This window comes from Passer domesticus, chromosome 3 (genome assembly GCF_036417665.1).
Source record: "Passer domesticus isolate bPasDom1 chromosome 3, bPasDom1.hap1, whole genome shotgun sequence".
Lineage (NCBI taxonomy): Eukaryota > Metazoa > Chordata > Aves > Passeriformes > Passeridae > Passer > Passer domesticus.
In genome coordinates this window covers 114,356,477-114,378,986 of record NC_087476.1, presented here as the reverse complement: position 1 = coordinate 114,378,986, position 22,510 = coordinate 114,356,477, and the positions used below count along the sequence as shown (strand labels likewise).

At 45.2% G+C, this 22,510-nt stretch overlaps 1 protein-coding gene across 1 annotated transcript in view; it reads left to right on the top strand.

The window, feature by feature from the left end:
- The window catches only part of ABHD12 (abhydrolase domain containing 12, lysophospholipase), a 34,995-nt gene extending 14,751 nt beyond the window's left edge, over positions 1-20,244 (top strand). Inside the window, exons 2-13 of the mRNA XM_064415278.1 lie at positions 4,969-5,093; positions 6,446-6,551; positions 8,723-8,842; positions 11,672-11,702; positions 13,728-13,773; positions 14,982-15,111; positions 16,547-16,584; positions 16,765-16,844; positions 17,393-17,475; positions 18,155-18,233; positions 18,521-18,648; positions 19,561-20,244. Coding sequence (XP_064271348.1) covers positions 4,969-5,093; positions 6,446-6,551; positions 8,723-8,842; positions 11,672-11,702; positions 13,728-13,773; positions 14,982-15,111; positions 16,547-16,584; positions 16,765-16,844; positions 17,393-17,475; positions 18,155-18,233; positions 18,521-18,648; positions 19,561-19,600 — 1,006 coding nt within the window. The 3' untranslated portion in view covers positions 19,601-20,244. The remainder of the gene's footprint in view (positions 1-4,968; positions 5,094-6,445; positions 6,552-8,722; positions 8,843-11,671; positions 11,703-13,727; positions 13,774-14,981; positions 15,112-16,546; positions 16,585-16,764; positions 16,845-17,392; positions 17,476-18,154; positions 18,234-18,520; positions 18,649-19,560) is intronic.
- The last annotated feature ends 2,266 nt before the right edge of the window (positions 20,245-22,510 follow it).

Sequence of the window (22,510 nt, the reverse complement as noted above, 5' to 3'; positions counted from 1 at the left end):
AGATGCTTAGAGTTCTGGCAAATACTACTGTTTCCACTGGCTTTCATGGATTCAGGGAAGATTGGATGAGTTTTCTATAATTCCATCTCCCTTTTCTCTATACAATACCTACAGTGAAGCAGAATTAAGAGTTGGCTGCAGCTTTCATTGGGAATTCTCTATAGCAGTGCCCAAAATGAGTTGTGTGATTGCCTGTTTGCCCAGGTTTATTCACTGTGCACAGAAACCAGGAGAGGGCAAACCCCTGGACTTGAGCATATTTTCAGTTTGCATTGAGCTGCACATAAAGCAGCTTTTGCAGCAAACCCATAGGGTAAAGAACTCATATTAATCTTGTAGTGGAAAATTACATTGTTGAGTGTTGCTGCTTAAGCTGTCCAAAAGCTGCTGGTACCAAGTTCAGATGGAGAGGGGAGACACTGCCTGTGAACTCAATTTCAGGAGCTGAGAGGCTGTCTCTGTGTGCAGCTGAAAGGCTGATAGGTTTCTTCCTTTTTCTTTTTTGACTTTTTGAGAAGGAACAAGTGAAATTAAATGAAAGCTTAATTGGATTGGGTGGCTCAGGTGGTGGAGGAAAAAGAGATTGGAGGATCCTTCAGGACCTGCAAGAGGGCCTGTGCAGCACCACTGTCCAGGCTTTCTGCAGAAAAGGAAGATGAGTCCTCTTAATGATCCTGCCTGGGCTAGAAACCATCTCTTGTTCAAAACAAGGCTAGCAAGGAAAGCTGGAAGGCCAGCCAGGGACCTGATGTGTGGGCTTTTGCATGACTGCTGTATTGTTCTTTGTGTTTCTTTGTGCCCCTGTATGCCTTGGGACTCTGTTGCAGTTTCCAAGTTGTAGAATAGGTTGTTTTGGTTACAACTCTGTTTACCCTCAAAAAATCATCCCAGTCCTTTGGCCCTCCTTTTTTTTTGAATCTTTTGCTCATGTCTTTATCTGCCCCCTGATATTATGCTCTGAGGGAACAAATGTATTGATTTTTTTTTAATATGTTTTCTGCTAGGAAAGTGGGGGGATATGTTCTTGTTATGCCATGCATTTTGTTTTTTTCCTCTACCACCCGTAAAGTCACTTCTGTCACAGGAGGTACCTTGTGTGATCAAGCTCTTGGCTTTCCACACCTGTGCTCTGAGTTCCTGCTGGGAGAGCTCTGCTGGTTTGCAGTTTGGAGAGCTGGGGACACGAGGGGCTCCAGAGCCAGCCAGAGTGACAGCACTCACTGATCAAACAGAGCCTCATGCTCTGTTTTGGTTCACTCTTGCCCCAGGCAGGTCACACAGGGCAGGTGGGCTGTGGGTGCATTTGTCTCTAGATCCTTTAGGGACAGCAAGCACAGACTCTGTGTGTGTTGCTGATAAATGTTGTTCTTGCTCTGCTGCAGCTCTGACAGGATCAGTTTTATTCTCTTGTTTCACCCTTGGCCTGCCCTTTCACCCTGGTAGCACATCTGATCAGGAGATGCTAATGGAAACACTCCTGGTGCAGAAATGATTCAGATGATCTGCAGGAGAAATTATTTTAATCTGAATCTGGATGCCACCAGAGCATGGCACAGGAGTGCGGTGGTTGGACATTGCTCATGAAAAACCTCCCAAGTTTGCTGGAGAGGAGGGGGCTGCACTCAGGAGAAGCTGTCATGAGAGGACCCCCAGCTTCTCCTTGCCAGCCAGATACTCACACTGTGCCCAAATGCAAGATGTGCTTGTTCTGGGTGAATGTGGCACCTTCATCCAGGTGTAAGCCACGAGGAAAACCTTCTGTTTCCGATGCCACACTTCCAGGAAAGACTTCCTGCTGCCAGACTTATGTCTGGAGAGGGAATGTGCTTTTCCACGTTCACTTCAGGAAAGGGCATGAAGCAAAAACTACTTCGTGTTTTGTCTGTGTTTGGACAGAGCCCAGATGTTGGGAAAAAGCCTTTGGTAAAAGAGGAAAATGGGAATTTGATTTTATTTTGAGCTGACTTGGAGTTGGGTGTTCTGTGTTGTTGTTTTGAGGTTTTTTACACAGTGCTTATATTGTTCCAGGAAATCAATTTCTGATATTCTTAAATATCTTCAGTTTGCAGCTTCTTTTCTGTATCACTTCTATTTTCCAACTAAGACCTGCTGAGTTTTCTGGTGAAAAGCTGGCGACAAGTATGTTGCTTTTGCCTGAGCACACCAAAATTTTCTTTTGCAGGGCATATATTTCCTGAAATAGCTTTTCTACCAAGCGATAGGAGTTTAATTTAGCTAAATTGCTCACCTGATAATTTCATAATGTCTGTACTTCAGCGTATATTCTTGGATTTATCAGGAGAAAAGCTGTCTGGTGGAGAGGAGCTTTGCCCTGGTTACATTGTAAGTAGACATCTCCCTGGAGATGGGGTGTAAATGTCATGGTGCTCATTAGCATCTGACACGGGGCATGGGAGCAGAGAAAGGGATGCCTCGGTTCAGTCTCCAAAAAGGAGAACTGGAATCATTCCTGAGCTCTGACAGCCTTTACCTGGGCCGTGTCCTCCTCAGTGCTTTGTGTTCCTGGTTCCAGCTCGTACAAGGCTGGGCTGTGGGAAGTGCTTTGCCACCCAGATCTCTGAGGAGCCCATTTTGATGTGCTCTGGTTGTGCCTGGAGGAGTTACGACCTGCCTCTGTTGTCTTCCTAAGGGAATGGGGTTTGTATTCTGTAGGAGTGAAATCCTGGCGTATGCAAAATTCCCCTGGGAATTTTGGCTGGATTTGCCTGCTGCAGGATCTAGGCCCCAGGCAGAAAAACCTGCTGGAAAGCCCCATCCTGCCTGGCTGCTCCCCTGCACTCTGGTTCTTGCTGGGAAGGGGGTGAGGACAGTGTCGTGGTTTGAGGCAATTGGAGGCATGGACACTCCAAAATGAGTTACCTCCCCTTTTAACTTTAGCCACTCCCTTTTTGCCAATAAGGAGAGATGAATGGGAGTAGATCTAAGTGAAAAAAAAATAACTAGAAAAAGTGTTTTAAGAAAACCACACACTTTTCTCGTTGAAGAGAGCTAAGTTACATTCCAGTTGCTCAGCAGTTAAATGTCAGCTGTCCTTTAGTGATCTCCCTTTGTCTTCCACAAATCCATTCCAGCTATGAAAAAGGTGGTAGGTGCTGATGTAGGGGTGGCTGTGGTTTAATCTGAGAGTAGGGAGCAATGATCAGCTCAGTGATTAGCCCAAACCAAATGTTTTGTGGGTTTTTTACCCAAAGTTGTGGGCATAGGTGGGTCGCTCTGAGGCTGTGGTACTCACTACTGTTCTTCTAAAGCCCCTGTTTTATATAATTTCCTCTGCTAGTCCTTTGCTGTTTCTGCTTTTCTTACTTTGAGAAACTGGGCTTGAGGTGTGGAAATGTCACTGGAAGCCTTGATGGAGCTCTTTACCTCTTCATTGTCAAATTTGCAGTGGGAAGTATAAAAATCTGTTGAACCTTTCAACGTGGGCTTGTTGCAGCCACAGCTGGGTGACAGTGTCTTAGTAATATATTTTTCCCCAGTTGCTTTAGCTGGTGAAGAAAAGGGCTTTAATTTTGGTAGTACTTGTTTCTGAAGTCCAGAATGTGGTTCCAGGGTGAGAGGAGGCAGACAGGCACCTGCAGGCATGTAGTAGTGTGGTGAAGGCAGGTTTTGGATGAATAAGAGGATATCCTCTTCCCTGTGAGCATCTCAGCAATCATACCAAAAACTTAGGGGGAGATTGGAATGTCTCCATTTTTGCTGTGCTGAAAAAGTGTTCCTGAAAGTCTTGGCTTTGGACCTCAAAAGCTATTGAGATTTTGAAAATTTTGGTACATGATTAAACTGTTTCCATCCCAGTTGGAATGTGTGTACACTCATTTTTCTTGCACAAATGTGTAAAAACCAGGTCTTTAGGCTCTCTATTTGATAATTTCAACTAGCTGACAGTGGCTAAACCCTCTTGGCTTTAGTCTAGAGCAAGATTAGTGTGTCAGCTCCAAGAATTGCCAAATGGGAGATTAATAATTTCATGCCTTTTGGAAAGATTGTTCTCTGATTTCAGCTGCCTGCAGTTCCCAACACTGAGAACTGTTTGCTCACTGGCATGGAGCATGAGTCTTGCTCAAGACTGTCTGCTGAAAAGGAACAGAAATTGTGTTGCCTGAAGGCTTCCCATGGATTTTAGTTCTTGATTGCAGGGCTGGTTGAGAAACCTCAGTGCACATGAGATGTTGGTCAACTAAATGATTACACATATGCCTTTAAACATATGTGCATATATAGAACACATCTGAGCATGTATTTGGTAGTTATTCTGATACAGTAAAGGGAATTTTGAGATATATTGCTTGACTAGCTGCTATGTGTTACTTGATTTTTTTTCGGGTTGGTTTTTTTGTTGTTGGTTAGGATTTTTTTTGTAGCTTATTCTTAATAAGAATACTCTAGAGAAAATAGAGATATGGTGTTGGGGCAATTCTTAGAGAATAATGCTGCAGTTTGTGAAAGTTATTATATATTTATCCTTTTAGCTGGACAAGGCAGAATGTCTGCTCCAGTCTGTACATGAGATCACGTGTAACTTTATCAGTCTCATTACACACAGTTCCTCAAAATATGTGAAAATCTAACTGGACAAAATCTGATAGTGATCTAAATGGAAGTATGGTTGGGTTACTTTTTGGGGATGAACATGTGATATGCGTTCTAGAGATTCTGAAATCTGTTAAGTTAGCAGGAAGAAAAGCTCTTGTTACAGAGTCTTTTAAAATGTAATCAGTAGGGAGTTTCTATTCCCTTTTTCTAAGCTGTCTGTCATCAGCTGGTATTTTGGTTACTTCTGCTTCTCTCAAACAACTGAGGCTACACAAACTGTTTGAAGTTAGGTTTTGTTTAAGGTGTAAATGACCAGATTTTCAAAACCACCAAGCACACAGATCATTGTGAAAATTGATCCATAAAATTCTGCTGTATTCAGCTCTTTCTATGTTTTTTTTTTCTTTTTTACAGGCGATACGGATTATGGTTTCGATTGAGGAAATTATTACTCTGGCTGCTGGGAGTGTACATAGCCATCCCATTTCTAGTAAAACTTTGCCCTGCTATTCAGGCAAAGCTGGTCTTCCTAAACTTTGGTAAGTGATGGGTGGGTCAGTGTGTGGGTGAGAGGCCAAGGGGAGGGGTGTCTTGGGTTTGTTTGCCTTCACTTTCACCCTGCATGTGAACAGCTTGTGAAGGACACGAACTTTCACAGGTTGTAAACTTCCCCAGACTGTGGTTTGGAAAGCATTCTGTGTGGCCCTGGTGGTTGCTGTAGCATGTCTTTGTACAAATAGTGACCAAACTGAAGCCAATTCTCAGCCAAAAGAGTTTTCCTTCAGGAAAACTGTGCAATATGTCAGATGTGTTTTTCTGAGGGGTTCCACACAGTTGTGTGAGTAGACAGCAAGCAGGTGAAATTAAACCCAGCAGTCTAAATTTGCATTTAAACCTTACTTGTATTTTATAATGAGATTGTGAAAAATATCTTCCTTTGAACAGATCAAACAGGAGACTGCCCATGCAGGAGCTCTTGGGCCAGGCAGGACAGGACAGGATGTAAATACTGTGCTCTGCTGCTGGGAGGATGGTCCTTCCTGGAGTCTCCAGCAAAAGGTTCCTGGAGAGACTCAAGGACAACCTCTGGAGTTCTGGAGTTGGGGATACAAAGGCTCTGAATTTCTGGCTGTTGTTAGACCACCACAAAGGCACAGAGAAGTTGTGTGATTTTCCCAGAGCACTGGTAGAAGTGACTTGTGTGGATCCAAGAGGATCCACAACCCTCATGAGATGCAGCAGGTGGTGCTGCCATGCATGGCTTGTCTGGGACTCTCCCAAATGCTTTTATCACTTGCACAGACAAAAGATTTGCAGTCTGAGGGCCCACATTTGTCAGGTTAACATTGGCTGTTGTCTGCATTGGTTTTTATGTCTGTGTGAAGTTTAACAGTTTTTGAGAGAGTAAGTGAAGTGAGATTTGGTGTCACCATTTTCAGTATTTATTTTTTTGTCAATAGCACAAAAGCTTTGGTGTGTTAATTGCTGTACCACTGAATCTCAAGGAGACAGACTTCCTGGTTCTGCTGTAGTGGAGCTCCATTTTATGGGAAAAGACTGAATCCAAATCTGCTAACCCATGCCACTGATGCAGCAGAGATTTATAAAGCAGACTGGACAGAGATGGTTAAATATTTGTCAAAGGAGGCTTTGTCTTCCCCACCTTCTCTTAATTTTAGTCTGTTCCCTGTGTCTTCTTACCTTGCTCTCTTTGCTGTTCATGTTTTAAATCACAGCTCTAGCAAATTCATCCTTTTACACAAAAAGGTCTTCCCAGCACAGTGGACCAGTTAGTACAACTCTCCAGTGCTTTGGTTAAGCATTTTTGTAAGAAAATAAATTAAAATTAAAATGCTTCCCTTTTTTTTTTCTTTCTCTCTTTTCATTTCAGTGCGGGTCCCATATTTCATTGACTTGAAAAGACCACAGGATCAAGGTTTAAACCACACCTGTAATTATTATTTGCAGCCAGAGGAGGATGTAACCATTGGAGTCTGGTAAGGAATCCAGTTCTGTGCAGTATGTGCCATGCATCTTTATCCTTCTCTTTGTTCTAGATGTTGCCTATTCAGTCTTTTTGCTGTGCATGCTCTCATTTGTGGATGTTTGTATTTTCCTCTGCCAAGTGACCGAGTTCATGTTGAAAAGTATGCAAATCTCTGGGGCTCATCTGAGCTAGGATCAGTAATGCACAAAACACTGCCAGACAACCTGTGCATTCAGAGAAACATCCAAATTTGGAATTATAAAGGTTACAGGTCTGCATCACTACAAAGATCCTGCCTCCAGATCAGACCAGACCCGTGGAGTTAGATGTTTTGTCATTCAACTCTGATTCGTATTTTGTTTTGTGAAATACATGTGGGGGAAGATAGGAAAACAGATCAAAGTGTTCAGAGTAGGAGGGAGAAAATTCTGTTCATAAAACATATGTAAGATTTGGAGAGTGGGTGAGAACGGAACACACAGTTTACACTCTTCACAAAACAAGTGACAGTGTCAGAGCTCATTTGTCATTCCTCTCTCTCAGAGATGATTTTCTGGTCCCAGGTAAGGACAATTCATTTTAATTCCTTGTTACCCTGGATCGTGTCAGGTATGGAGGGAAAGGGGTGTTTCCTTAATGCAGACAGTGATGTTCAGTCTGTGAAGTGTAGGATTTGGAGTTTTCAGTTGTCTGTGTAACTTAGATGTGTCCTTTAATGCAGTAGAGATTTTCTCTTCACTGTGTACATAACCTTTAAATTGGATAGAGATGTTCTTGTAATTATCATTAGGACATTTTCTTTCCTTTAAGTAAATTTTAGTGAAAAATATATTTAGAGACCTGAAAACTTCATTCTTTCCAGGACAGCCTGATAAATAGTGGTTTGATTCTTCACTTGCACAATTAAAATTCTACCTGTAAAGCTGTTAAATAAGGTTTTATTGCAGTCTTGAGATTTGTATTTTGTTTACAATGCAAGTGTACTGTGTATCTTTGCTAAAACAGAACTTCCAGCTTGTGGGGGCAATTCAGAGGCTGTCATTTATCTTGATATTTATGGAAAATTTTCACAAAAGTTTGGAACCTTGCTTTTAGAAGCCAGTGCAAGGTCTTGTGTTTGGTACATTTGTGAAACAAAGTCCTCAGCCTGCTTTGTTTGTAAGTTTGCAAAAGTCTTGGGGCAGAACAGTTGAATTTTTGAGTCAGTTTACTGAGGCTTTTTACCTCTTCAAGACCTTGGTGTCTGCTGGCTGCATGAAAGCAAGTCCACTTTTGACATTGCTTTCCCCCTGTTGGTTTGTGCTCTGAGCTCTGCACCTGGGGGGGATTGGTGTGGGAGGTGCAAGCTGCTCTGTCCTTCAGGTGAAAAGGTGTGTGAGTGCTTAAGTTACTCCTGATGGCTGTAAGCCAGCCCCCTTCTCAACAACTCAGATGGTTGTGGGCCTGTACTTTGTGTTTGTATTCTAATTATCCAGTTTAATTGCCTGCCTTCTGTTCAGTCTGTCGTTCCTCTTTCTGTTCCACCACTGTTGAATTCTTTCTCGCAGGCCACCTAGGTACATTGTCTGAAGAAGAGCTGCTGGGAGTTAAAAATTCCTGCCTCTTGTAGATTGTAACTTTTTCAGCTAAAATGTTACACCTTCAAGAACCTTGTGCCTGAAAACAAAACATTTTATCTTCTCCTCAGAGCCTGGGCTCCTCCTTTTCCTCAGATCGGCTGTAGAGTCAGATATGCCTCTTAATCACTGAACATTCTTTCCAAGCCCAGCTGCCTTTGATTATTCTGTACATCTGCTGACCTAGCAGTGAATCTTGTTTATGGTATATAAGTATGTTAATTGAAGTAATTAAGTGCCATAAAAGCTGAGGAACTGTGATTATTTTGCCAGAGCAGCAGGAAGTTCAGTAATTGTGCCTTTGAAGTTCAGTGCCTTGCACAGACAGCCCTACATTTTGAAGGCAGTGGTGATGGAGGTAAAATGTAGAAATAAGTGTAGCCACTGCCTTTACAATTTGACCATTTGTCACCTAATTGGGACAGTTTTATGAACAGTGTGTGTGAGGTGTGTAATCCTGAGTGAAGGAGTTGAACAGAAAATCTCAGAGTTCAAGTGGCAGACACTTGAGTGTTGAGGAGCAGCAGGAGAGTGTAGATTTTCCTGATTTTCCTTCTGTTCACAGGCACACAGTCCCTGCAGCCTTGTGGAAGAATGCCCGAGGGAAGGACCAGCTGTGGTTTGAAGAGGCTTTGGGCTCCAGCCACCCTGTAATCCTTTACCTGCACGGCAATGCAGGAACAAGGTGAGGCACAAAACACTGGTGGCTTTGTTTCAGGATGTGTTTTCCTGGCTTGTCACAGCTTCAGCACCTTCAGAAAGACAAGAAAAACTCCTTAGGGGCTGTAGTGATAGGACAGGGGAAAATGGTTTTAAACTAAAAGAGAGTTGATTTAGATACAGGGAAGAAGTTGTTGACAATGAGGGTGATGGTCAAACACTGGCACAGGATGCCCAGAGAGGTGGCAGAGGCACCACCCCTGGAAGCATTCAGGGTCAGGCTGGATGGGGTCTGAGCAAACTGATCTAGTTGAAGATGCTTGTTGCAGTGGATTTGGACTAGATGGCCTTTGAAGGTCTCTTCCAGCCCAAACTATTCTATGATTAAAACCAAAATAAAATCTAAAATTAGTTTGGTGCTTCTCCTTTTAAAAGAAGGCACGTACATTTTATGGGATGATCCCTCTCCATCATTGAATGTGGGAATAGATTTCTTGCAGTTTTCAGAGATATCTGATATTATAGTTTACCTTGTATCCTCTGCTGTGACCCTTCCTGAACCAGGTGATGGAAAGTATTTATTTGCAGTACAGTGGTCTCTGAATTGAGACAGGGGATGGTATTAGTGCTTCTCTGTATGTGACTCACAGGCATTAAATAAACCTTCCACTTCCTTTTGAGAGTTTATTTTGGTAATTAACACATTCTGAGGAAGGAAAATCAGAAGGAAAGAGGAAGGTTATGTGCTGATCTTGTTTCATTATTGCATCTGTCCAGGACATTTGTCTGGACCAGGAGCACTTCTAACACTTGTAATTTTGTAGTTGATGGTTTATTGGCTGTAGTCATAGATCAGTTCTCTGTATTTTGTTGCTAAATACCATTAATGCAGTGTGAAGATATTTCTCAGGATCATGTTTTTCCTGCCACCTCTCCACATGTTACAGTTCTTTTGTTTGTTTATTAGAACACTGTCCTCTCTTAAAAATATGCATTTACAAAAGAGTATCAATCCCGTGCTGAATTTTGAGTGACAGTTCCTGGGATTTTTTTTCTTGATTGCATGTTCTTTTGAAGCTGATGTCTGCCCATAGATAATCTGCAAGAGCAGCAGCACTGCAGGAAAGCAAGTTCCATGTTGTGAAGTAAAGAAACAGTTTTAGCTGTGCTGGTAGTGAAGGTTTGCTAGCCTCTAGATCACAAGAACATTTTTCACCCCAATTCATGTCTCAGCAGTGGGCTTTTCTTGGTGCAAGGGCACACTGTGGAAGGTGTGTGCTGCAACCCAGGAAATGCATGAACAGATGGGTTTTTTGCAAACTGCCCTTGCCTTCTTGTGCTGATGCATTGCAAGGTTTAATCAAATTGTTGCATTGTTTTTCAAATATTTCTTCACTTTTTTATTTCTTGCCTTGATTTGGTGTAGCAGATGATACTAAGGGAAGCTGTTCTGCAGCTTAATGGTGGCTGTTTGGGGCCAGTATCTCTGCTTTTTGTGTATTGATTAGATTTCCTTCTCAACTCCCTCATGTGCTGCTGAGATAAAGGACTGAACTAGGGATCAGTTACATATTTCCCATTTCACTCTGTGCTCTGGAGGAGCTGAAGGTGTCTTGGCTTTGCCATTTCAGATTTAATGTGTGTCTCTGTATGTTTGTTTCTGTGCTGCACATTCAGTCACTTGTTCCAGGGCTGTTTACTGCTGCAGGCTGCATTAACCATGAGTAAAAAACACTGCCTTGTCTTCCTGGTTTGGCTTGAGTGATCTGGAGCTGAGGCAAAAATGTTGTGAACTCAATCCCCTTAGAAAAAGATTCCTCTGTTGCACTTCAAGGAAAGCATGAAAAAGCACAAACGTGTGCATGTGAAAGGTGACTTTTCAAGCAAGTGGATCATCATCCTCAGGCTTGTATGATTCAAAATTACTTACAAGCATCCCCTTGCATTTTGCCCTGAGTGTTTTTGACTGGATTAGGTGTTTTCTAGCATGGTTGGAGCTGACAGCTTCTGGTTGGCAAATGCATGTGTTCTTAGAGGGAGATCTGGCATTTTGGATTAGAAGCTGACCAAGCCACTCATAATATGAAAGTTCTAGAGTTCTCATAAGTGCAAGAGTACATTTACTAAAATAGCAATACTGGACTGAAGTTTGAGTATGGATTAGCCATGTCATGTTGTGCATATATTTTAAGGTATGTAATGGCACACTCCTATTCCTTTACATTGTCTAGGTTTCAGGTTGTATTTATAGACAAAATAAATTCTTCCCCTGGACTTTACAGTTTTCAGTTCTGCTTTTCTCTGCGACTGTTTTTGCACAAGTCCTTTCTTTGCCTGTGCTTGGAGCCAGGTGAGAAAATCTAAGGGCCACCTGCTTGGCTTAATGTCATGATTTCTGCTGGGAGCATCAAACTTTTGAGAGTCAGGGCTGCTGGCTGGGGCAGCACTTGTGGCAGCAGATCAGGGTAGGCAGAGCAAAAAGGGACAAGCTGTTCTGGATGTATTACAGGCTTTGGAAAAGGCAGATAGCAGGGTGGGTTGAAAAGTTCATTTTTACCTGCTGTGAGGCAGGATTTACATGGAGAAGTTGACTTCAAAGTAATGTCCTGCACAGCTCAGCAAAGCCTGGCTGTCTCCTTGGAGCCTGTGACAAAGCATTTATGGTGTTTCTAATGTTTGGCATGTTTTTGTTAGATTGCCTGAGGCAGTTGGGAAATAAGTTTCTGGAAAATTAAATGCTCAAATGTGGTTGGTTTGGTGGGTTTTTTTGTTGTGTTTGTTTCTTTTTGTTTGGTTGTTTTATGTTTTTCTTTTTTTTTCCTCTCCTTTTTTCTGCATTGATGGCTCTTGCCAGAGGAGGGGATCACCGGGTGGAGCTTTACAAGGTGAGTGGCTGCCTGTGTTGTCCAAACAGCTGCTTTGAACACCTCAGGTGTGCACAGAAGTCTGCTCAAACAGCCCACTGCCAACAGGCACAGCCCCTGGGGCTCTCAGTGTCCTTCCAGTAGGGAGCCTGTAATGGAAAAAGCTCTGTAAGCTGTGAGCAAGCACACTTCTCCCATCTTCAAAGATGTTTGAAAGGTCTTTTATTTGCTGTTGTCAACTGCCAGCTCCAGCTGAGCTAACCAACACAGTTTCTGGGAAAAAATCAAGTTTTATTTAATTACAGCCCCAATTTGATTGATTAGTGTACTAATTTAAGGTACCATTTAAGAGCATTCAGCCTGGATTTCCTCTTTACTCAAGGCACAGTGCATTTGTATAAGTGGTGCCACCTCAAGTGCAGAAGTTTTGTAGAAAACCCAATGAATTCCCCAGGTGTAGCACTATGGTGTGAGTTATATGACAACACACCTGCTTTGAGTGTTTTGTCTAATGATTTTTGGGGTAATTTAGTTTATTAAACTCTCTTTTGGCTGAAATTCCCACAATTTCTTGGTCTCCTATCACATACTTCTAAAAGAGACATAATTGGTTTCGTTGGTTCATTTTGGAGAGGTCTCAGTCTGTTCTTCTCTTTGTTTGTGTCAATGTTGGCACTCATAAAACTTTATTGCAATTCAATGCAAGATCTCCTGCTGCAAAATCTTTTAAATTCAGGTGGCTTAGAAAATAGTGTTTAGCAACCCCAAGAAGGCAGGTGATACTTCATTTCCTTTAAGAAACTCCAGGTTTGTGTTTATTCCAGCAGAGTGAATCAGTTTGGGATGCTGTCCTTTTTGCTGGTGCTTTTAATAGGCCTTCAACAGAAAAAACATGTATAGAAGACAGGTGAACTCTCAACAGATTAAATAATTTTTAAAGGCCTGGAAAAAGTGAGATTGTATATTATACCTTAGCAGTAAAATCACATTATAAAGCTAAAAAACAAACTTTTCAAGAAGAAACTTCATCTTCTGCATGTCCAGTCAGGGAATTCAATATGTGAGTGAACATATAAAATGTCATACAGTGATTCCATTGGAAACAGATGTCCTGCAGCATCTAATTTGTCTGGTGGGATAATTTAAGTTCTCCCTCCCTTACCAGTCAGTTGTCTGTGTGAGCTCTGCTTGATACTGTGTGCCTCAAAGTGGTTGTGAAATGTTTAATTGTTTATAAATCTACATACACAATACACATAATCTCTTAAAATTGTGCTATAAGTAACGCTCAGTTGACAGGTGCAATTTCATTTGTAGACTACAACAGTCCCAGTACCACAGAAAGGGTGTTGGTTTTATATTTCCTCTTTAGAGTATAGCATAATACTAATATTGCTTTTTTGAAAATAATGTATCATACATAAACCACAAGAGAAATATTTTAATAATTTTGTAACTTGTTTGTTGATTTTTGTCTGCTACAGAGCTGTTAGGTTCATATCAAGCAATGGTAGCTTGGAATGCTTGTATTGGTTTTACCAAGGCACTTTTTCCAAGCAAGGTAGTCTGACGTTGAGTGGTTTTACTGACTTTTAACAGATTTTGTTAGGATTACCATTGGCTATAACATGAATACTTATAATAGAACAACTGCACATTTTTGAGCTATACATTTAAGCTTTCTGCCATGGGCTCCTATATGTTATTCTTACATTTATGCCAATTTTGGTAATGTAATTGAAGCAGTTGTACTCTTTCACTGGAAAACAAGAAAGTCTTTGTAGGGGAAATGGTAGGATATTTGCAGATCTTAAGGTCAAAGCTGTTAAAGGGATAATCAACATCTTAGGTGGTCTGATATGAGTTCCAGGAAACAAACAGAGTAAAACCAGTGGGCTGAGATTAGTGTTTGGAAAGCTCTGTGCCTGCTACATTGAAAAGCTGTAAATTAACATGTCAATAATTTTATAAAATGAATCCCTGCACCTTGGCCTGGTTGGTGTGCAGGACTCTGTAATGGGCTCTGAGTGTTTCTCTGCCTTCCAGGTCCTCAGCTCCCTCGGGTACCACGTGGTGACGTTTGACTATCGAGGTACGTGGGCTTCTCCTACAAACCCTGGCTGCCAGCTAATTAGCTGTGGGTGTTGCTTCTCTTTACCCCCCTCATGGGTATCTAGAGAATTTCCAGAAATTTCTTTCCAGTGCCTTCCTGTGTAGCAGTGCTTCCTGATGTCCAGCTGGGTGGGCTGTGGCTCCTGTCTGTCCTCATGCACAGGGCTTGTTGATGTGGGAGCTGAGGAGCAGGGAGTGAGCCAGGCACACAGGCTGTCCCAGCATCCTCTGAAGGCTCTCCCCAGGTGCACATAAGGAAGCTGGTGGGCTTGCCCAGGTGTAGTCCTGTTGGATAAGATCTGGTTGACTTTCCTAAGGTCACACAGGGAGCTGAACTTGCACTTACTTCCTTCTAAAAGCTTATAAGTGAGATAAGACAGAGTAAATGATTTGCTAACAATACTTGGCAGAAGCCATGACTGCTTTGCACCTCTGCACCAGCAGTCAGGCATCTGCTGCTCCTTTTTTACCTTCTTAGTATTTAAGCCATGGCTGCAGTGTAATGCCACTGCAGATACAGGAAAGAAATGAATCCATTGCATTTTTATCAAGAAGACACCTGGGAGAAGTTTATTTGTAGGAGCTTGTCCTGTTTTTCAGTCCTGCTGGCAGCTGCTTCTCTGGCTGCTTATTGAGCATCAGAAGGGATGTGGGGTGCTGGCTGCTAAGAGCATACAACGTGTGGATGTGCTGCAGTGGTGATGGAGCCAGAACAGTCAGGAGGGTGGAAAATTGCTGGAGGGCACTGATTGAACAGCACAGGCAAACTGATGTCACAACAGCTCTGTGAGACACGTTGGGTTTTGGCCCTAAGCACCCAATCCTGAGCTGTCAGAGGCTCCACTTACTAATTGGTTACGTGCATGCAGAAGCAGGGGAGGTTTGGGACCTGAGCTGTTGCAGGTGGGTACGTGGAAGAATGCTGTTGTAGCAGTGTTTGAGATCCAATCTTTGATTTAGTTGTTGACTAAATCCAGAAAAACTCTTTGGCAGACAGCAGTCACCTGGATTAAATGACTGTGAGTCAAGCAGGGCTTTCAGCCCCAAATCGTGGAGGTGCACAGTGAAGTGAACAGCAAGCACCCATGGCCCAGGCCCCTTTGCAGCTGCAGATGGGCTGCACGGGAGGAGCTGGCTGGTTCTGCTGAGCAGTTTGGGCGATTCTCAGCAGGACTCTTTGTGTTCCAGGCTGGGGTGACTCAATAGGCAGCCCTTCAGAGAGGGGAATGACCTACGACGCCCTTCACGTCTTCGACTGGATAAAAGCCCGGAGCGGAGACAACCCTGTCTATATATGGGGACACTCCCTGGGCACAGGGTAAGTATCTAATCTTAGTGGCACTTCTAAAGAAGCAGCTTCTAAAGAACATTAAGCACTGACCTTGGATGAAGGTGCTGTTTTGCAGTAATCCCTGGGCTGGCTTGGCTTGGCTTGGCATCTGTGGCATAATTTCTGGAGGGTGGCTTGCCCCTTTGCACTGTGCAGAGTGAGAAGGGCTACAGTGAATGACTGCAGCAATGGATCTTGAACCTTCATTGTCCACAGGGTTCACACTAGAAAGACACTTAGAATAATAGATTGCAGATTGTCTTTCAGAGCAGAGCATCAGACTTCTCTGGTATTCTAAAAGTCTCTCAGACCAGCCACGCTTGTGTGTGCCTTGTGCTTTCAAAAGGCTTTCCTCCTCTCCTGATGAACATGCTGTGTAATCAGTGCTTGGGCAGATGCTTTCATGACTATGCTGCTGGCCACCTCTGACATTTGCATGATCATTCCTGGCACAGGGAAGTTCAAGGTGTCAAGTGCCTTTGCCTTCATGTTTTTATTTCCTGCTTCCTCCCTTTCCATGGTTGTCTGGAGACAAGTCATGTTCAGCACCACATGCTCTTACCCTTGTAATTGGTGGAGGAGCAGAGGGCAAACACAGGAATTACCTTTGAGTTGAGCTGTGTACAGATAAACTGTAAGACCACAAAGGCTGTGAAACATATGCTGGGACAGGGAGGCATTTCAGGGAAGTGGCTCTTCATTGCTGTGACACTGACACCCTGCTTAGTTTGAGAGAAGACAAAGACTTTTTCTTGGCTCGTCCTCTATATTTTTTGCCCTGTTCAGAATCCCTTTCTGGGTCAGAGCATGCTTATGATGTTTCCCAGCACTGCAGTCAGAGTGTCCTGAGACTGGTCCCCAGCTGAGTTCTCTAGTGACCACAGCCAGTCTGGAGTTCAAGGTTTGTGAAACGCACTGTGCTTGGAGGACTTGGCAACTTTGGAAATAGCCCTGTCCCATTCGGGTGATGCACAGGGCAGACCTTGCTGCTTTCTGTCCCAGTTAGGGAAGCTCCTTGCAGTGTAGCCCTGGGATGCTGCACTCCAGCTGCCTGGAACACAGCACCGTCTGCCTACACCCTGCATTCCCCTCTTGCTTGCTCAGCCCTTGTGGTCTGGAGTAGGAGGCTGTGTCACACTGCTGTGGATGTGCTGGGAGCCTGAGGGCCACTGGAAGGAGTCCCTCCGAGGGGCTGCCTGGTGTGTTTCTTCCTTGGACTTGTTCACTTGAACACAGGCCCCGATGTCACTTGGGGCAGTCGGGTTTGTGAGGCCGTGGGGACACAGGTCACTGTGGGCCAGCTGCCAGACCTGGAGCAGCATTTGGGATGGACCTTGTGGCCGTTGAGTTGCACCTGTGCCACCTCTGGAGCTGCTGCTCTGCAGAGGGCCTGTGCCAACTCGATGCTCCTTCTTCTTTCCAGAGTCGCAACAAACCTGGTGCGGCGCCTCTGCGAGAGAGGTGAGTGTGACACGTGGGTGGCCTCCCAGCAGCCGGCCGCTGTCCCACATTCCTGCAGTTTGGGGCACTGACAGAGCTGTCCTTGGTGCTCCATGGTGGCAGCTGCTCTCAGGAAGCAGAGCCTGACCTTGCTGGCTGCCTGCACCCCTGCGTTTCAGCACGTTGCCTTTGGCTTTTCAGAAACGCCCCCGGATGCCCTGATCCTGGAATCTCCATTCACCAACATTCGGGAGGAGGCGCGGAGTCATCCCTTTTCTGTGGCAAGTACACAGTGACAGTGACACACTGGTGACATGGAATTGTGTGCATGGAAATGAACCTTCAGAAGTGCTGCAGCTGAGCTAACTGCATGACTTGTGGGGCAGTGGTGGAATCTCCAAACATTGGGGTAAAGAGCTACACTTGAGACAGCTGCTGGGAACACAATGAGCAGTGCCAGAGCCTTGTGTCCAGCGTGGGAATGGACTGGCTCTGAACTGGGCAGACACCCAGTCCAGGCCTAGGATACAGCCAAGCTGGTGAGGTGTCCTGGAATAAAGCTCTTCCAGGAAGAACTGCCAACAGTCCTGCATGACACTGGAGACTTTGACCGTGCAGGCACCCTCAGGGCCTGCTCCTGAGCAGGCTGGTAAGATAGGCCTGAAACAGGGCAGGAAAAATAATGCTGGTGCAAACAGGGGCAGTCTTACTGCAAAGAGCATGGTCAGCAGCCAAGGGAGGTTATGGGATGGCAGTGGCCTGCCCTGTTAGTGCTCCTTGTATCAATGGCCTGCTGGTGCCTGCCACTAATGCACATTTTTCCTCTCAGATATACAGATACTTCCCTGGATTTGACTGGTTCTTCCTTGACCCCATCACAACAAGTGGAATTAAATTTGCAAACGATGAGAAGTGAGTTCCCTCTTTGCTGGGGTTTCTGTGGTTACAGTAAGCCATGGCAAGCATCAATGAGGATAGACATGAGACTGCACTCTGGCTTTTTTTTATTGCTGCATTGCTCTTACTGGAGTGATTTCAATTACTGTCTCAGCCCTGAGAGCAGCACAGTGGAGCTCTGTCTTTTTCAGTTGTTCATAGTAAGGACAGATGCAACAGGGAGAACAGAGACTACTCAGGGAATGCTGACTTGGTTCATGCCATTTCATGGCCATTTCATGCTTTCAAAGTGTACCTTGCACATTAAAAAGTAGTATTGGAACATGGGAGGAAGGTTTGGGAAGATTTCTTTGCTGTGTATTTGCCTAAGCCTTTCACTGAGTCTTTCATTGAAGAGCCTGAGCATTTGTGAGTTTCCAGTATTGAAACCAAACCAGGCCTGAGGGGAGGGGGGTGATGATTTACAGTGGAGTGAGCCACATTTCTCTGGTCTGAGCAGCAAGAAAATTTTATAAGCATGTCTTTCACTGGTAAATTTTCTACAGATCAAATGAATGGTGCCCAGATAAGGTTTTAAATTTTAGTTAATAACCCACAAGACATGCTTGTCATTACAGTTTTCTTTAAAATGTGCTGGTGTTAGAGAATGATGGGATTGCTCTGAGCCTTTGTGACATTGTTTTCTGTTTTACAGTGTGAAATACATTTCTTGCTCCCTGCTCATCCTTCATGCTGAGGATGATCCAGTGGTACCATTTCATCTGGGAAAAAAGGTATGCACGTGGCTCTGCAAACTGATCTGGTGGGAGGAACTGGTGTGGATAGAACAACATTTCAGCCAGGCAAGAAGTCAGTAATGGAAACGTGTAAAACACATAGCCCAGAGGGACTTGGAGATTCTGTAGTGTTGGAGGTGGCAAATCAGTAGTGAAATGAGGCTGAAGCTACCAAAGCTGCTCAAGCCAGTGCCCCTCACCCGTGCCTGAGGGGGCTGTGGGTTTGGCAGGGGGAGCTGGGTTGCAGTAACACGAGTCCCTCACCTGCCTCCCCTTGGGTTCAGCTTTACAACATCGCAGCGACGTCGCGGAGCTTCCGGGACTACAAGGTGCAGTTTGTGCCCTTCCACACAGAGCTGGGCTACCGGCACAAGTACATCTACAGGAGTCCAGAGCTACCTCGGATACTGCGGTAACCGCGCCCCGGGCTGGGCTGGGCTCCCTTTGCTCTCCACAGTGGGGGAAATTTGGGGGTAATACAGCTCTGGGGTTTTTGGGGCTCCCTGAAAATGTCTTCTGCGGGTGTCCCAGACAGCAAAGTTTAATTAAGCACAACCTGTCTGGGCTCCTTAGGCAGCTCTAGTGCTGCAGGCAATCTTAGCAAGCTCAGCTCTTAAGTGAGATCAGCTCTTTAGTGACTCTCAGCTTATTAGTGATTTTCAGCTCTTTGCTTGCTAAGTGCTTCAGCAGCAGACATAGGGAGAGAGAGGAGAAGTGCTGTATGAGGTTCTACGCTGTTGTCTTTATTGACAGCTTCTGCAGAGGGTCTTAGTAACAGCTTTTCTGCCAGACTAGGCAGAAGTAGGGGTTTATATAGGATACAGGAGTTTTGGGAAACAGTCTAATAGTAAGGATCGAGGTGAAAGTACCTTATCTTACAGAGAGATAACAAGGGTCTGAAGGTGGAAGGTCCAGTCATCTTGACTAGGCATTCCTTATCTTAGGCAACTGACCACCAGGGAGGCCTTGCTGCAGACCCTGTGCCTGCTACAGCAGGGCTGGCTTAGCACAGGAGTCAGAGCTCTCCACCTGCTTGCAAAGCAGGTTTTGGGAAGGGGAGCCACAGAAATCTGGGAGCACTATCTGGCTCATCTCTGTTGTGAGACAGATGCTCTGGTGGAGCTGTTTGCAGAGCAGCTGCTTCAGTTTGGCTCTTTCAGTGGGAGCCTGTGATGGGTGTGAGAGCAGAGCTCAGTGCTGTTCCCTGGAGCTGCAGTTGCTCAAGCCATAGTACTTGCCAGGGGAATGGGAAGACCTGCAGGCTGTAGCGTGCACCAGAGTATAGGAGAGCCAAGCATCACTGCTTTGTCATTTCCTTTTCTAGGGAATTCCTGGGAAAATCTGAACATGAGCATCATCACTGAAGACTGTCTGCTCGTCAGCACAGAGATTTTCATTTCCTTCCTCTCTCTTTTTCCTCCCCGCTCCCTGTGGGTCAGTCTGCCATTCTTCCATCCCTGGCACTAGAGGAGGTCAGGGATTCCCATTCCAGTCCTGATGTGTACCCTTGGCAACTCCAGCTCCTGGCATCAGCATCTGTGACGGCAGAAGGAAGAAGCTGTTGGCTTCTTTTTGGACTTGGACGGAGGGGTGGTAACAGCCCAGGAGCCAGTACCAAACGGTGAAAAATGTAAGCGCAGCAAAGCCTCGCCCATCCCTCGTGGTACTGCTGAGGACAGATGTTCCCAGGACACTGTGTCATGACCAAGGATGTTTCTTTCACTTTTAAACACTGCTGCTGTTTTTGGATCATGTAGAGATACATTTGTAGGCAAGTGGGTTTTGCCACGTCTCCTTACCGCAGGTGTCTTGCTTGAGTTTGAGGTGTTCTCTTTCTAGAAAATACATGTTTTGCCTTTCCTTTTTGATCAGTGGCTGTAATTACAAATACATGGAGGATCCAGGTAGTGAGAGGTATTTTTATTCAGCTCTTCAGTCACAATGTGCTGCAAGTGTTGGGGTAATTGCACACATTTGGAAATAAAATGAAAGATTTTTTTTTTTGTTCTTCCTTTTGAAACATCTATTTAATGGGAAAGGCTAGTGCCCTTTTATCTTTCCTGTACCTTTTTCCTTCTGAATCTTATTTTTTGCTCTCATACCTGCTATCCTCTGTGGACCTCTTCCCCTTCTTCACAAGTACTTCCTATTAGGATTGGAATGGCACGTATATAAACTGCAGATGTGGTGTTTAAGCCAGAAACTGAGATTACTTTTTTGCTTGATCTCCTTTTCCATGGACAGTGTGTGCCCAGGCTGCTGGAATGGATGTCTTCCATTACCCCTGTACAAACCCAGACAGCCATGTGCTGCTTTTAGGTGAGGAGGGCAAGGTTTTTTTTTTTTTTTTCCTTGACTACTTTTTAACTCCTTGGGTCAGGTTTTCCTGTTCCTGGTGGCAGTGCTGTTCCACTTTAGTTAAAAGCAGGCCGTGATACAGTTTTCGATGCAAGAATAAGTCTGGGGTATCATTCCCCATCTCTCCCCCCTGCCTTCTGTGCACTTCCAGTAGCACATCTTAGCCCCTCTTACAGCCATTGTTCAGGAGGCAGAAGTGGAAATGAGCCTTTCCCACAGGAAGAGGTTCTGGGGATGTCCTTGCCCTGCTTGGGGCTAGAAGTGGGGCTGGTTTATGCCACTGAGGAGCTCTGCACTGAAAGAGGAGTCAGTCACAGACTGCCTCGCTGGGGTCCTGCCCCTTGTCAGTCCATACAGACAGTCCCAGGTGCTGTAGGTTTAGTCACCAGTGCTCAAAGGGAATTGTGCTGCCCCAAGGATCTGGTCAGGGGTGTACAGCGTAGTAATAAACTGCTCAGCATGCCTCAGAGTTATAGCTGCAGGCTCATACTAGTTGCAAAAGAGACAGTAGCTTGTTTTTGTACCAAGATTCTTCTGCCATTAGCGCAGTTGTCCCTGGGGTTTCTGACCCTGATACTCATGAAGTAGCTGTGCCACTACAATACAAGTGCGTCCACCTTAATTTATCGCACTGACAGACGAGAAGTACTTACCTGGCTCTGGAGAGTAACACACACATTCCAGTCAATGCTGCTGCTGGCAGCTGGCTTGGGGCAAAGTGCAGCCTGAGATGGGGCCTGGCTGGCTGCCTTCCTCCTGCTGGGGGTCCAGCACGAGAACTGCTGCTCTTGGTGGTCCCACCACCACCATTCCTGTTAGCAGCCCAGTGATACGCTTGGAAATTTAAACTGAAATGTTTATCTAAAAGTGGTGTAGTTTTAATAAAGGCATTGACTGCTGATCACTTCAGCTTTACCAGTCTTACCTGGCAGTTTTTGGGACATTTTTCCCCCACTGAGCAGGTTTGCTGGGTGTGGGGTTGGGCTGTTGTAGGGTTGTGTGTGGGAGGTGAGCTTGAAGCTGGGAGTGGGCAAATCTTTGTGGCTGCTGCCAGCTCTAGGAGAATGACTCTCCTGGAGCCTAGAGAGTCTGTGCCTGTAGTTTGGCTGCAGCTGAGGCTATGCTTCTCCCCTGGGAATGGGAGAGATGGGAATTGCATGTGTGACTTCTAGTTCAGGAGCCCTGTGCGCCATTTGCAGGGGAAACCCAACACTAACCCCCACCCCAGCGCACAGAGTCACCCTGCCATGGGCATGTTCCCCTGCCATGGTGGTGCCAGCACCCTGCCAGCTGCAAGGGACCACAAACCACAAAGCCACAGCTGGGCAAGGACAGCAGTGATTCAGGCATTGTGGCCTGAGCTTGTTGCAACCTGAAGACAGAGGCATGGAGTAGTCACAAGTCAGTCTGAAGTCAAACCAGCAGGTGTTTGGGTTGTTTTAATGAGTTGGTGTCAAACAGGGCAGTACTGGTGCACTACACAGCACTATGGGTGTTAAACTGTGACCCCAGCACTGGGAGGGACATGTGGAGCAGCATGATCCTGCTATGGAAGAGTGCCAGGGATGTGATCCATGTTCATCCCCTGAGTAGCACACACACACAGCTGTATCTGCAGAGCCAAGAGCCAGCAGGCTCAGCTACCCAGCTGGCAGTAGCAGGTACAGCCCTCCCTATGCAGAGATGGAGGCTAAAAACCCCTGGAGTGGCTTGGTTATTGGGCCTTTAGTTAGGTAAGGGGTGTGATAGGAAGCTACAGTAAGCTCTGTGGCAAGGAAGTGGCTGATCCCAGGCTCTCCTGCTTGTGGCACAGTGTTTGACATTGCTGCCTGCCCTGGGGCCGGCTGCTTTCACAGCCAGCCCACCCTTCCTTAGGTGACACTGGGGAAGGGGATGGGCAGGGATTGGCCTCTCTC